The sequence below is a fragment of the Ammospiza nelsoni genome, chromosome 17 (assembly GCF_027579445.1).
Source record: "Ammospiza nelsoni isolate bAmmNel1 chromosome 17, bAmmNel1.pri, whole genome shotgun sequence".
Taxonomy (NCBI): domain Eukaryota; kingdom Metazoa; phylum Chordata; class Aves; order Passeriformes; family Passerellidae; genus Ammospiza; species Ammospiza nelsoni.
In genome coordinates, this window is record NC_080649.1 from 4,866,671 (window position 1) to 4,881,267 (window position 14,597).

General features: G+C 49.7%; 1 protein-coding gene across 2 annotated transcripts in view; it reads right to left on the reverse strand.

Annotated features, from left to right (window-relative positions):
- Window positions 1–2,776: 2,776 nt before the first annotated feature.
- Window positions 2,777–14,597, reverse strand: part of ELFN1 (extracellular leucine rich repeat and fibronectin type III domain containing 1) — a 101,896-nt gene continuing 90,075 nt past the window's right edge. For both annotated transcript variants that reach the window (XM_059484340.1, XM_059484339.1), the window contains one exon: window positions 2,777–6,460. In XM_059484340.1, coding sequence (XP_059340323.1) covers window positions 3,631–6,021 — 2,391 coding nt within the window. In that variant the 5' untranslated portion in view covers window positions 6,022–6,460 and the 3' untranslated portion in view covers window positions 2,777–3,630. The remainder of the gene's footprint in view (window positions 6,461–14,597) is intronic.

Below are 14,597 nucleotides of genomic sequence, written 5' to 3' on the forward strand. Positions count from 1 at the left end.
CTTCCTTTGGATGAGTTTGGGGCAGCAGGAGCAGCCTGGCTGCACAAGGGATCACCTCTCTTTGCAGAAGCAGCTTGAGAGCTTTGGTGGTTGAACAGGAGACAGAACAAAGAACAGAAACAGCCAGCAGGTCACAGGTGATGAAATCCCTGCTCTGTCCCCAGGTGGGTCTGTAAAGAAGCTGCCTTGGAGGGATGGAAGCTGCTGTGGACAGAGCTCTCCAGGCCCTGTGCAGAGCCAGCCCTGGGCTCATCCATGGGGTGGTGGCCCTGGGGACCTCTTCCCTTTGCTTGTCTGGCTTTTTTCACAGCTCATTTTATGGCATCTCCTGCCAAGGGATGTGGAGCATGGCTGGCAGGACTGCACCTTGCTTTGGAGGGAGAGCAAGGGGCTGCAAGGTGCTCAGCAGCCCAGGAGCCACCTGAGAACTGTGGGGAGGCCCCACCAGCAATGGGGTACTGGTGATGCCTTAGAGATGCCTTAGAGATAGAGAGGCCTGGACTTTTTCTAATTCTCCTTCTTTCCAGTTGCAGACCGTTTGCATGTGGGAAGTGTTTAATTTAGAAAGGCCAGCCCTGCTGTATCACATTCCTGTCGGTCTCTGTTGGTTTATCACCAGTGAAATCCTGGTGTGAAAACAGAATCAGGCTTTGATTTCATCTGCCCCTGCTGTTTTACACCACTAACAGCTTTGCATTTCGATAGCAGCTTTTATTCTAGGAGCTAAATGGGCTTCACAGACAGCCAATTAATTAATTGAGCCTCCCCAGCCAGCCTGTGCCCTCAGTGCCACAAGGAAGCATTTCCAGAGGAGGAAACAGAGGCAGACAAGCAAAATTATTGGCCCCAGCTAAAGAGCTGAGCTGGCTGCTGCCTCCACAGTGATGCCTCACCCTGCACTGGCTGGGCCATTTGCTCCCAGTCCCATGGAGATGGTCCTGGTGCCTTTTCCAAACTGGTGTGGGAATGGTCTCAATGCAGAGATCAGCTGAGAGGGTTCTTTGGGTGTCTATCAGTGACTGTCAACACTGGAGCATCTGAGCCCAAATGAACTCATGAGCTGCCATCACTTTGGAGCACCCCAGCCTCTTGATAAGGAATCCTGTGGGACCATGAAACAGTGTCAGGAGGCCCCACTACTGTTTCCATCATCCATCCTTGCTGAACAACTCTTATTTCTCCTGGCTGGGACCTTGAGCAACGTGATTTAGTGGGTGGCATCCCCACCCATGGCTGGGAAGCTGGAACTAAATGATGATGACTTTTTATTTTATAATCCTAGATCATTTTAAGATCTTTTCCAAGGTCTTTTATTTTTTTTTTTTAAGGTCCCTTCCAACCCAAAACATTCTGTAGTCCTATGAGGAGGCACTCAGGGTTTGCAAAGAAAGGCTGTTCCAGCTGAAAGGTTTGTTTGGTCCAGGTGCTGGAGCTGAGATCTGGGGAGGGATCTGCCATGAGGCACTCAACCACAGAGGGGTGACCCCCAAATCCCCCTCCAGGTCCTGTTCACTGCCTGGTGAGCAGGACACAACCCTGGGAAGCTTTGTGCTGTGGGCAGGATCTGGGGCACCTGGAGGAGCTGGAGGAAGAGCGAATGCATTCCTGCAGAAATTACCTGCCTTTTATTATGAAATCCTGCTAATGGTTTGTTGTCTACACAAATAACCACGGGGAATGAACTCGTGCACTTCCCAGCCTGCTCTGTGTCTTCCTGGCTCAGCTCCTTTCTGAACAAACATAACCTTTTGCAAGAATACCTGTCAAAATCGCTTTGAAACATTGAAATAACAGGATGGGATATGGTTTGCTCCTGGGCCCTAGTGCTCATCCATCAGGACTCAGGATGTCCATCCAAAGCGACTTGTGAGCAGGATGCAAGGGAACAAAACTCTGGCAAGCAGCAGGGCCTCAGAGGGTGCATTTGGGGAGCTTAGCACCTCACCTCACTGTGATGGGCTCCCACACACCCACCTGGCAGCTCTCAGACCCTCACTTTTTGTTGGTCATGGGTGGGTGTGATTCAACTAGAGCTGATCAGGACAAACCAGTGTCCTTTGGCCACCAGTGTGGCCTGGAAGTGGCTTCATGGCCTCACCCACCTCCCTTCTCACCTCAGGTGAGTATTTTAGAGACGGGGCAAAAAGCTGTGGAGTCTTGGAACAGTGTTGGGCACCAATGGTTGAGGGGCACGTGGATGCCTGGGTGGACCCATGGACACAGAGCCATCTGCTCCCCTCCAGTCTCAGAGTGCCAGGGGCTGGTCAGGGCCTACCCAGGGTGTCTCAGTGTGGGACAGGCTGTAAATGCTGAGTGTCTTTACCTCAAAAGCAAAATCCCCCCTCCATTCTCTCCTTCTCCACAGAGCAGCAAGAGGCTTTGTGCTCTAACCCATCACTAGCTCCCCACCCTGAAAATGGGGGGATAATCCACCCCTCAGAGGCTGCTCCCAAGGGCCACCACTGCCCAGACACATCTGTTTAGGAGCAGAAACCAATAACTTCTGATTTTCAGGAGAAATCCCACTGCATGGTGGCACCTGCTCGGTCAAGAGCCCTTCACCTCTCATCCCCTCCCCAGTTCCTCCCACCTGGAATAAGGTGAGGGATTCTATTTTCCTGGGTATGAGCCTTTTTTCTTCAATGCACTTGGAAGTGATGAGCACTTGGACACAGGCAATTGGTGGAAGAAATCCAAACAAAACACTTAGAAATCCAAACACTCCCCCCTCCAAAAGATATCCCATCAACCAACCAACCAACAAACAAAAAAGTCCTTCAAATAAAACTCCATCTCTTTCTCTAAAATCCATGATTAAAACCTGGTACAAACAGGTGAATATAGATATATATATATATATTTTTTTTTAGTAGACGTAGTATTGTTTTTTTTCTCCTCTCTCTCTCTCATTATACAGCAAACATTGCAAATATAGAAATTTTCTCTGTACAATTAACGACTTCGGTTTACAATGCAATGTGTGGTAAAACCTCTTAGTGAGTGAAAATGTGAACGGGCCTTCAACTGGGTGAAAGTCTAAACTGGAAGACTCCGTTTGCAAAAACAGCCCAAAAGATGGAGCTCCTTCTGGTCTCTTTTTTGGTTTTTGTTGCTGTTTTTGTCGCTGTTGATTTTGGAAGGGAAGGAAGGAAGGAAGGAAGGAAGAACACAAACTGTTCACAAAGAATCCACAAAATCACGGAATAGGGACTCATGCAATGCAATATTGGAAAACGCCAGACCTCAGCTCTCTGCTCGCTCTTTCATTTTCATTTTATATTCAATTTTTTCTTTTTTCTTACATTTTTTTAAAAAATCAAAATGAAACAAAACTTTTTTTTGTTTTTTTTCCCAACTGCACAGTTTGTTTGTTTGCAAAGTTTGTGTTTAAATTTGGTGCATGTCTCACCAACGTGAGGACATTTTAATATCTCACTGTATATATTATATAGAATATTTATAGATTTTTTTCATTATTTGTTCTCTCTTTTACTTTTTTTTATTGACTCTCTCTCTTTTTTTTTTTTTTTTTAATTTTTATTTTGTTTCAAAGACAGTCTGAATAAAAATAGCTGCTGCGGATTTCTTTTTGGTCCAGTTAGTGTGTTAAGTCACGAGTTGTGTGAGGACTCAGGACTTTTGCTGGGCAGAGACGCCCTTCCAGTAGTCTAAGATGTCGTGGAGATCCTCGTCTTTGGCAAACTGGACCTTTTTGCGTAGGGCGTGGCCGGCTGCCATGTACTCCTCCTCGTCTTTGTGCCGCTTGCGGTTGAGTTTGAAGCGCTCCCAGATGCTGTGCGAGGGTTTGCAGGTGTACTCTGGGCTGGAGGTGTAGCTCAGGTTGTGGTACTGAGGCGAGAGCTGGGAGTAGGCCAGGTCTCTGGGGCGAGGGCGGGTCAGGGGCTCCAGGATGGAGGGCTTGCGCCCGCCCATGCTGTCGTGCTGCTCCCCCGGGTGCGAGCTGGGGTACGAGTGCCGGTGCTCGCTGTACTGGCGGATCTTCTCCGCCTCTGCCCGCAGGATGGCCGCGGCCGGCGTCACAGTGAGGATGGTGTCGGTGGTGGGGGAAGTCTTCTCGATGTATTTGGCTTCGGATTTGTGGCCCGATCCCTCGGAGCGGTAGGACCTGGGGCTCCGTATGGAGCCGCTGGAAGAGGTGCTGGAGCGTTTGGGGGCCGCCTCCATGCTGTGGTGTCGCTGGAGAGGGTGGTTGTAGCTTTCCTTGTAGACGGGGGAGAGGAATCCGTGCTTGCTGGGGATCTGCTCTGACAAGAGCACCAGCTGAGGCTCCACCGTGGAGACCGCCCCCGACTTCACGCCTTGGAAGGAGGTGGACTCGGATTTCAAGGCATCGATGCAGTTGTTGATGATCTGGTTCACCTTGTCCACCTCCTTGGCGATGGTGGAGATCTCAGCCACAGAGCCCTGCGTGTCTGGCGGCAGGGACAGCTCACAGTCTCTCCTCTCAGGCTGCTCACCCGTCCTCACCTCCATGTAGTTGCCCTTGGTGGCCTTGGGGGTCTCACTGCTCTCAATCAGCTTGTACTGCTCAACCTCGCCAGCAGAAGGTAGGTAGGGGATGCGGGTCACTGTCTCCCCACCCAGTATCTGCCCCTGGGACAGCTGGGTGATGCTGGTGGTCTCCATTTCTGGCCCATACTTCAGCTCGATGATGGTTTTCTTCATGCTGCCGGCAGCCTTTTTGTGCTTCTCCTCCTGCTGGCGCCTCTTGCGGAGGCAGTAATACACCACGCCCAGGACAATCACCATGCCAAAGAGACAGCCCAGGATTGTCATGATGTAATGGGTGGCAGTGGAAGGGGCGGGCACCGGCTCCTTGCGGTTGGGTCTGGTGGGGGTGATGGTGACGCAGGTGTGGTTGTACTTGGAGTACTGGTGAACAGAGACTACACAGTAGGTGTAATCTCTTTGTGCTACTAGGTTGCTCACGGTGATGTTCTCCTCCTTCTTCCTGAGCTTGGTGATCATGGAGGAGAAGCCGTTTTCGAACTGGGAGAGGATGTACATCTTGCTGAAGGGGTAGGGGATCTGCACGGTGAGGACGGCCGAGTTGTGGTTGAGGTGCTTCACCTGGATGTTGGGGCGCACCTCGGTCTCACCGATGGGCGTGAACAGGGAGAACTGCGGCGTCGTGCCGTCGCCGGAGGAGCACTCCTCCTCGGAGCAGGGGCTTTCGGAGGGCACCGTGGTCACCTGGTACCTGGGGGGGATAAAACGAGGGATCACAGTGTAGGAGCCACCAGTGCAAAGGGAAGAGAGCATGCTCAGAGCATTGCGGTAGCCAGTCCGGCCTTGGCCTAACAAGTAGTAGCCCATGTAGTCAGGCGGGGAGTCACACTGCATCCGGTCGTAGGTGCGTGTCATGTTGGTGAAAGCCTCCAGCCATTGCAGGAAGCCCAGGAGCTCGCAGGAGCAGTAGAAGGGGTTACTGTAGAGTTCACAGACAGAGAGTTTGTTTAGGCCCCGAAAAGTGTTGCTGTCCAGTCTCTGGATCCTGTTCATGGACAGGTCAATGTTCACTATGTTGGGGCACTCCCAGAAGGCATTGGGGGTGACGGTCTCGATGAGGTTGGCCTGGAGATAGAGGTACTCCAGCTTCCCCAGGCCCCGGAGGATGCCCTCGGTGAGGTTCCTCAGTCGGTTGTAACCCAGCTGCAGCACCTGGAGGTTGAACTGTCCTGAAAAGGCACCGTCCTCGATGTAGGAGATCTCGTTCTTCGTCAGGTTGAGGTATGTCAGGTTGCCGAAGCGGCTGAGCGAGGCGTACTGCACGCTCTTGATCTTGTTGTCGTTCAGCCGCAAGTCCACGATGGTGCTGTTGATCTGCTGGGGGATGGACTCGTAGGGGGGCTGGTTTTGGCTGCAGATGGCCAACCAGACGAAGCCCTTGTCCCCCTCGATGAGCCAGCAGTCCGCCCGCACCCCGCCGGCGTGCAGGAGGGACACGGCCGCCACGCACATGCAGAGGGCTGACGTCGCGGCCCACCGGCGACCTGCCATCTGGAAGGGCAGCACGGAGAGGGGCTCCTGGTCTGCTGGAAGCGGGGAACAGGACAGGGGCTGGGAAGGTGAGGGCTAGTGCTCCTTGGGCAGCTTTGCTTGCCTCTCCCTTCTCCTCATGGCTCAGAGACGGGAGGGAAGCGTCCGTGGAGAAAGCGGAGCTCGGTGCCCACGGTGCTTGGCAGCCAGCAGCCAGGGGCTGCTACCAAGGCCTGGGTGGCTGAGGCTGGTCCCACATCACCAAGCCTCTGGCATCTCGAGGAGGGAGTCATGAAGTTAAGCGCCTGTGCAGAGGAGTTGTTCAGGCTTAGAGACAAGCCTTCCTCTCATTTTTTATAGTACTTCTCCTCGTTTTCTTTCTGCTGCACATCGTGGCACTGGTCCCCATCTCCCTGTGCCTCCGTGTGTTTGGCTGTCCCCGCTGGGTCCCCCGGCTCACCTGCTCAAAACAAAACACAAGCACAAGCTCAGCACAAAGGAAAGACAGTCAGCAGTCAGAGGTGTTGGAGATCCATCCAGCTCCCCTCTTAGTTAGGCACTCACCTTCTCATCCTGGCAACCACCTTTCAAATAAACCACCTTTGATTTATTTGGTTGCCACTGGCACTGTTTGGCAGCACAAGGAGAGGTAGTCACTGACCATTGAGGTCACCCTCTGAGCCCTTGTCCAGCATCACATTTTTGGCAGTTGAGAGACCAACACACATCCAGCACACCGTTTGTCTGACCTATTTAGGTGTCTACCTGAGGAGGAGAGGAGTGATGCCCCAGAAGTGTCTGTTCCTCTCTGCTGAGAGCAGATGAAGTCTAGACAACTGGCTCTGATGTAGATTTGATGCTGCAGCGTTTTGCTGAGGGGAATCCTGACTGTCTCATGTGCTGGTGTGTGCAGCAGCAGTGCCCACACAAGGGGCGCTGGTTGAGGACACTGTGTCTCTCTGCCTGCACTGCCATGTGGCATCTGGGATACAGCCCAGCATCAAACACTTGTCCTGTTCCTGGGAACCTTTGTAAAACCCACTGCTGTGACTGTGAACCACCCAGTGTCCTTGTCCCTGCTTGTTGGGGGTTTGTTGCCTTTCTCCAAGGCTCTCCCTCCCAGGTGAAATGATGCAGAGGTGTGGAAAACCAGCAAACATTCAGTGCCATAAGAAGAACTTGGAACAGTTTCCATTGGAAACATGGAAACTGTTGGAAACATGGCTGGTAAGAACTGCAGGTTTCTTGGGAAGTTGTGAAGGAGATAGGGCCACATTTTACATCCAAATTTTCTTTCATTAAATCTGAAAAATAGTATAAATCCAGAAACAGTTTTCCAGACCATTTTACAGTGCCCAGGCTGGACTGTTCTTGGTGCTACACACCTGAAAATTGTGTGGGGCTGATTGTTTAGAGGCAGATGTATACTCTGACCCTTGTCCCTAAGAAACCAGGTTCTTTTCCAGCACAATACCAGCAGGAAAGGAGAGCATATTTCACTGTAGAGACCCCTGTCCACCATACAGTTTATACTTGGTAAACAGGCCAGTAATAATAAGCAGTGAAACAGTTTATTTGGTTGTATTGTGACCAGTGAGTCTGTTCCCTGGTCACAGTTGTGTTTCCATTAGATGAATGACAAGACCTTCTCTCACATCAGCTCTCTGCACAAGAGAATTTCTTTCCAGCCACCTTTTCCTCCATGTGCTGTCACTGCCCTGAGATGCTCTGGCAATACCTGCAAGTCCATTTTAACACAGCTGAGTCCTCAGAGCCAGCAAGGGAGGTGGGACTGTGCTCCCTGGCAGATTGCAGGTGAGTGCCCCCCCTTGCCACCCCCACAGAGACACAGGCTGCAGTGCCAGACTGAAACACGTCTGCTGCTGCATCCCTCTGGTGTTAGACAACTCAATTAACCTCTCTGCACTCCAGCCTCCTCTCTGGTGCTGTGAGATAATCATAGCACTTCATGGGGTGGTGGGAGACTGAAGCAAAGTGCCCTGAGCTCCTCTTGTTGGGGTGAAAATCCCAGCACACACATTGCGTTGTGGAGACTTTCTCTCTAGGTTTGCCAGCTCTCCTCTGCCACAGGGGTGTCCAGCTCCTCCTGCACCCTGTGGGGATGTGCATTGCCCCTAAGGGTGTGGGATGAGGGTATTGCTGGCCTGCAGAGCCATAAGCAATGGCTTATATTGTCCCTCTGGTGTGGCATTTCCCTGTTCCAGCATCTCCCTGTTCTCCTCCAAGGACTTGTGGCAAGGGAAGTCCTGCCAAACCCAGCACAGGCAGCAGGAAGGGATGTGCTTGGCATATTCTCTTCAGCAAACATTTATTCTGTCCCCTCTATCTCCCACAGTGACCCAACCACTCTGTCTGGGCAAACCTGTGTTTGGGAAGGCTCTGCAGAGCCAAACCAGCCTTTTCCTCACAGAGAAAATTTGTGCAGTGGGACCATTCACGAGGAAGGAGCAGAGACAAACTCCCCACAGATCCTGCCAGGTTGATCCCCTAATGCCTTCCCCAACAGCATCCTTGTGCTTCCCCCATCTAATTGGAGGTGTTGGACATGAAAAAGAGCAGCACTAAATGACTCAAACACGTTCAGTAAGGCTCCCACTGTATGTTTTCTCTTATTTCCCATACATTGCCTATCAGCCAGGTCCTTCCCAACAACAGAAAGGAGAAATGGCATTTTATCAGCAGCCCGAGTTTAATTTCAGCTCATTAAAGCAAGCAATTTGCTGGTTTATTTGCTTTACAAAGTGTGAATAAAATGACAGCATTAAGGAGATGTGAGAGAGGAAAGAGGGGCTAATCTCCCTTTTTATTAGATTCTCGGGACATGACTGGTGAGTGGAGAAGTGGGTCTTGTTGCTTTGCACAAAAGGCATAATTGTTCATCTTGCTGGCTCCCGAGAGCCTCCATCCCAGCCTTGGTGGGTGTGTGCCCAAGCAACACCAGCACCAAGCATCCTGCAAGGATCCAGTGGTTGAACCCTCCTGCCTGCCTGATTCATCTTTGTCCAGTTGTCCTGAGTTCATTCTCCTGCTAACACAATTGCACATGGCTTTTTCCAGTCCTCTGAACCCCCTCAGAGCTGAGAAAACCTGGGAATAAACCAGCAAAACTCTCACATGAAAAAAACCCAGGAAAGTGGCAATTTGTGGGTTTCTTTTGATGCTGGAGAACGAAGCAAAAGGTAGGAATGAAGAGAGTGTGGAATAACAATAGAAATGTTTTGGAATGATGGGTTTAATCTCAGTCAGAAAGGCTTGAAGTGTGGCACCATGGTGACAATGACAACAGCCACATCCATGACAAGGCCGTGGCAGCCACCCAGGAAATTCCTGTGCCATTCCTGCAGTTTCCTGGGCCCTGCAGACTCTGCTGTAATTCCCTTTCCTTCCACTCTCAGGAAGCAGAATGGTTTGACCAGCTGAGGTGATGCTGGGGTTTTTGTGCCTAACAGAGGCCAGCAAAGGGGCAATGACCACTCCCTCACTCCTTGCTCCTCCTGCACATTGCCTCTGATATCCAGTATCTCTGCTTCTCCCTGCTAATCCTCAATATTCACTGTGATATCTCCCCTCCTACCCATCTCTGCTTCTCCAGCCCTGCTCCCTGTCAGCAACCCAGCACCAAAGAGGGATTGCTGGAATTTCGAGGCTGCAGCCTGCCCTCATGAGCAGCAGCATCCTTATCCTGGCTGAAAACCCACAGCAAGGGAGGTGGAAAGAAAAAGGAAAAGCTGGAGCTTCAAAAACCTGCGCAAGCTGAATGGGAAGTTTTTGCTTCCATTTCCCAACTAATGGCATCTTGGAAAATCAAACCAGAGCAGCAGCTGCAAGGAAGCAAACAAAGCAGCTGTGGGGGCTGGGAAGAGAGCTGGCACTCGGTTCCTAATTTTGTTATTCTACTGAATGAGTTATTTCAAACTGTGGATTACATTTACTGAGGGAACACAAGATTACGCATGCGTGTGCGTGTGTATACACACAGCAGGGCTCCTCTCCTTGGCATTTCTGCATCTCCACAACTTCCTCTTCACTAGCTGTTCCATCTCCAGCTCCTCTTAGATCCCCTTTCACAGCCACTTGGGCTGTTTTATCAAAAATTTATCCCCACTACAAAGAGAGCCAGAGGAAAATGGAAGTGGTACACTACAAACATGAGTGTTTGGTCACCCAAACAGAAGGGGAGGGAAATTTGGCTAACAGAAACCAGATTTTAAAGTGAACCTTGTCTCTTCATTATGTGTAAGATAATCTGAAGAGCTCCAAGATGGCAGATGAAACCTTTAATAGTGATGAAATCACTTGTAAATAGTTAATGTCCATCCTGTATATGTCAGGTGGGGAAAGGAGGCTTCCAGGCAGATTTTCCCTTATTCATACTCCTGGTCTTTGCTCCATGACTCCTGCTGGGTGATGTTGGTCAGAATCAAAACCTCCCTGGATCACAAAAATGCTCAGGCCTGTAAAATTCAAGTTAATTTTATATCCAGACATCCTGGTCCCTTCACTAACAGGGTTTAGGCAGCATTGTGTGCATCCCAACCTTATTCCCAAATGCCTCACAGTGTCAGATAATAGAGTTCTCCAGTCAATTCTACTCTCTCTCCTGCTATTATTTATTATTTAAGAAAAACAGGCAAGAGAGAAGAGATATATTTTCTACTGAGGTTTGAGGAGAGATTAAGAAGGAATGAAGCACAGAGGTGAAGGGGAGGCTGAGAGAGAAGTGCCCAGCATTGCATCCAGGATAGTTTTACTGCGACTCGGGGAGGTCACAGAATGTATGACAAGTATCCAGGTGGGAGGCATGGCAAAGAGGTAACTTTTCTGGGAGACACTGGGAGAAACAAAGAGAAATTAATGCTTGGTCTCTATACAGGGACATTAATATTACCAGTATGTCAACACTCTGTATGGTGTTGGGGCCAATCTCTCCTTGGCTTATTCCTATTTTAACCTTGATTGAAAAAGTTATGATTTTTACTGGAAGCTGATAGTCAATCCCATTTAATTTAGCAGCGAATTTTGTGTCTGAGGGGAGCCTTAGTTCAAAGGCACTGTGCCTCCCTACAAAAGCCAGGATGAGGCCAGAGCTGCAGCCTGGCAATGGCCAGAACAGACTTTCTTTGCACAAACATTTTTAAGAACCTTTTTTTTCTATGGCAAGATAAATTCTGGTTTAAAATGACATTTTCAAGACAAACTGTTGGGATTTCAGAAAATAAGACTATTCTGCTGTTACTCAGCTGCAGTCTGAAATCATTTACATCCATCTCATGCTGCTTGGTTTCCAGGGTCTGTTGAGATGACAACCCTATCTCATGCTGCTGTGGGCTGCTGAGCAGAAGCCTCTGCTGAGTTTAAGTAAATGCATAAATGATCTTCTTGGTGAGCAACCTCTTAAGCCCAGCTGGGGTACCTGTGCATTAAACCAGCCTTCCAAAACATCAGCACGAGCTGCAGTGGAACATCAGCTCCAGCCCCTGACAGAGCAGCTGAGCCCTCAAGGAGCTGAGAAATGTGTTGAGAGAGACAGAGTTAGGGGAAGGTGAAGAGGAAAAACATTTTAGGGAATGTAGAGGAGTAAGAGCTCTGATCAGGCACCACTCTAGCAATAAGGAAGATGTGTTTCCATGGGAGAAAGCCTCTCTAGTACTTTCTTGATGGGGTTTTTCCTTAGAAATAATCAGTCTGAATCACAGCTTCATTTTGGGATGGTTATGCTGATGGTATGCTGGGGAAAAGCAGAGGTCTGGTGTGGAAGCAAGAGTCCCCTTTTCCCTGTAAATAGTGCTGAAGATCACAGGATGTTTTTCCAGCCCCATGCCATGGAGGGAGCCAGCCCCACACTGGAAATGGAGCTGCTGGTGCTCCTCAGCAGAGACAATCTGAGCTGAGCCTTGTCTCCCCTGCATTGTCATCCTCACTCAGATCCTTGCTGCTGTTTGGAAAAGGGCTTTACTGCTTCCATTCATTAATTTATTTTTGCAGGAAGCCTGCATAACCCTCTGCCTCCCAGATGGGAAACCCACTTTTACACAGGGGGAAATCTGGTGATGGATGTGTGAAATGGTGAGTTGTCAGGAATTATTTTTAGAGGTGGAAGTGCCTTTTTCATTCTGATATTTTTATGGTTATATTTGCAGAACAATTCCCCCTCTGTCCTGCCCTTCCCCTGTGACGGGGACTCTGTGCAACATCTCAGTTTCCAGGCAGGCTGTAATGCTGAGTGCTGAGAGATGGACAAGGAAACACAGAGCGCATGAAGGGCTTCTTGACCTGTGATCTCTGGGTGGGCAGAACAGAATTCACCCTTCCATTCCATCAGCACGTGTCCTGCACACAGGAATTGTTATGCCTGTGCTGTGAGCAAACACCTCTGCTAACCTCTCACTGACTCACTCACCTTGGAAGCTGGTCCTGCTTTTCTGGTTGGAGACTTTCAGATGTCTCTTCCAATCCAGGTTATCCTGTGATTTCAATGGTCCCCTGGAGCTGGGAAGCCTAGCTTAAGTCTGGGCCCTCTGGCTATGCACTCTCTGAAGGGGGTTCTGCCCAGATTTTGCTATATCTGGCAAGCCCCAGTGCCCTACAAGCCTAATTTTAGCTCAGTGCTGCAGGCTGGCTTCTTGTCATGGGCCAGGAGAAGGTTAATGATCATCTGGGCAGCCCTCCAAAACCAATCTAATGTTTATTCAGGATAACAGCATTGCAGAGGAAACCAAGCATGACCACCTTGCACGCAGAGCTTCCCCATCACAGCCCTGCTCCTGCAGGTGGCTCTGCTGGAGCAGCTCACCTGTGTCCCCTCTTGGAGGACACCCTTCCCTAGGTCCTCATCACCATTTCCAACCCTGCCCTCCTAACCCAAACAGCTGCTGTGTTTCTACAGAAAAGCAGTTTACCAGGCTGTGGGTCTGATGTTTCAGCAGTGGAAATATGCACCCACCTTTTTATTTTTATTTTTTTTTAATAGGACACTCCTCTTGGATCAGGCAGCCAGGCTACAAACAAATATCCATTTATTTGGACATTTGGGAGGTGGGTCAGTGGTCCCAGCCTGGTGGTGGGATGTTGTGGCCTGGATGGAAGTGAGAGGATGAGGGGCTGGTGCAGATCAGCACATGAGGAGGCACAGGGATGTGAGACAGCAGTGACTGCACCCTCTGGCAGAGGGCAGAGTCCACAATATGGCTGTGTGCATTCATTCACCTCAGCTGCTCTTTAAGGATTTAATTTCAGCCATGAATTACAGCTTTTTCTTCCACCAGCACAGCCCCTGCAGTTATTCCATCGTGCCTTTGACAGGATGTGAAAGGATGTGCAACAGATCCATCCCAAGGATACCCTGCACCTGCAGGGAGGTGAGGACACTGATTTCTTGGGGCTCTCCTCAGGGTTCCATGAAGGGATTGGGTATAAACTGTGAAGCCTCAAGGCCTGAGATGTGCTGTGCTAAGGGAAATATTCTATTCAGCAATAAGTACTCACAGACATACATGGCCCAGGAGAGCTCTTGATGCTTCCCTTGGGGTGCAGGAAAAATTGTACAGAGAGAAAAAAGGGTTTTTTGAGGCAGCCCTGAGATGCTGGTACTGGATTCACCACCAACAGTCCCAAAATAGTTGATTCTCACTGCTGGGAGGCACTGTGAGAACATTTATTTAGCACACACTGGGAATGTGCCTCCTGCTACCTGAGATGGTCAGGGAGAGGGCTGGACAGCCAGATGACCACAAGTGTTTGGAGCTGATATTAATGTCTCATTTGATTATGTTTACAGCATGATTAAAAGGCTCCTAGACTCCTGAGCAGGTATTTTTATTATGCTAAATCTAAACAGAACACAGATACCCCACTGTGGGCTTGGCTGGTTAAACATGGTGCCAGGCAGTGTTTCTCTCAGGAGAAACCTGATTTCCCTCTGGAACATGCCCATGCACTGGTGGGAACAAGAAAAACACATCTTTGCCCACAGAGGATACTCATCTACAGGCATGAGGGACCACTGGGTTTCCTTTTTCCAGCATGCCTAAAGCTCAACCAAACAGCCTTCTAGCTAAAAGTGTGTGGCCAGATGCAGAGAAGATTGTAAAAAATGGGTTGTGCACATGCTAGACTACAAAAGAAACTGGTTTTTGTTGAGGCACATGCCCAACTGATGGTGGAAAAGCAGCAGTAGGAGCTGCTGTGTGTTAGCACACAAAGCCCCTGCTCGGCATCCTGGCTGCCCCTCAGTGCTTCCCTGCTTGTCCAGAAGATATGGAGAGTGGAAAGAAGCTTTGGAGTCCAAGGGAACAGAAGCAGGGAGCTGTGCCAGAGTTTGGATTGCCCGTCCTTTCCCCAAACATCTCCTGTGGAGGTTACCCAAGCTGAAAAAGCAAGGGAACCCAAAACACCTACCCTCTTTGGAGGATTGGAGTTTATTGTTAATAATCTACTGCTAAAGGGTAACATCTGTTTTGGACAAACTGTAATGAGATTTAAACCCCAGGTGGAGGGAGGACTTCACAGTAATAAATGACTTTCTGTATGTCTAAATAGTTTTAATTTTTTTTTCTGGCAGAAATAGCTGCTTTTCA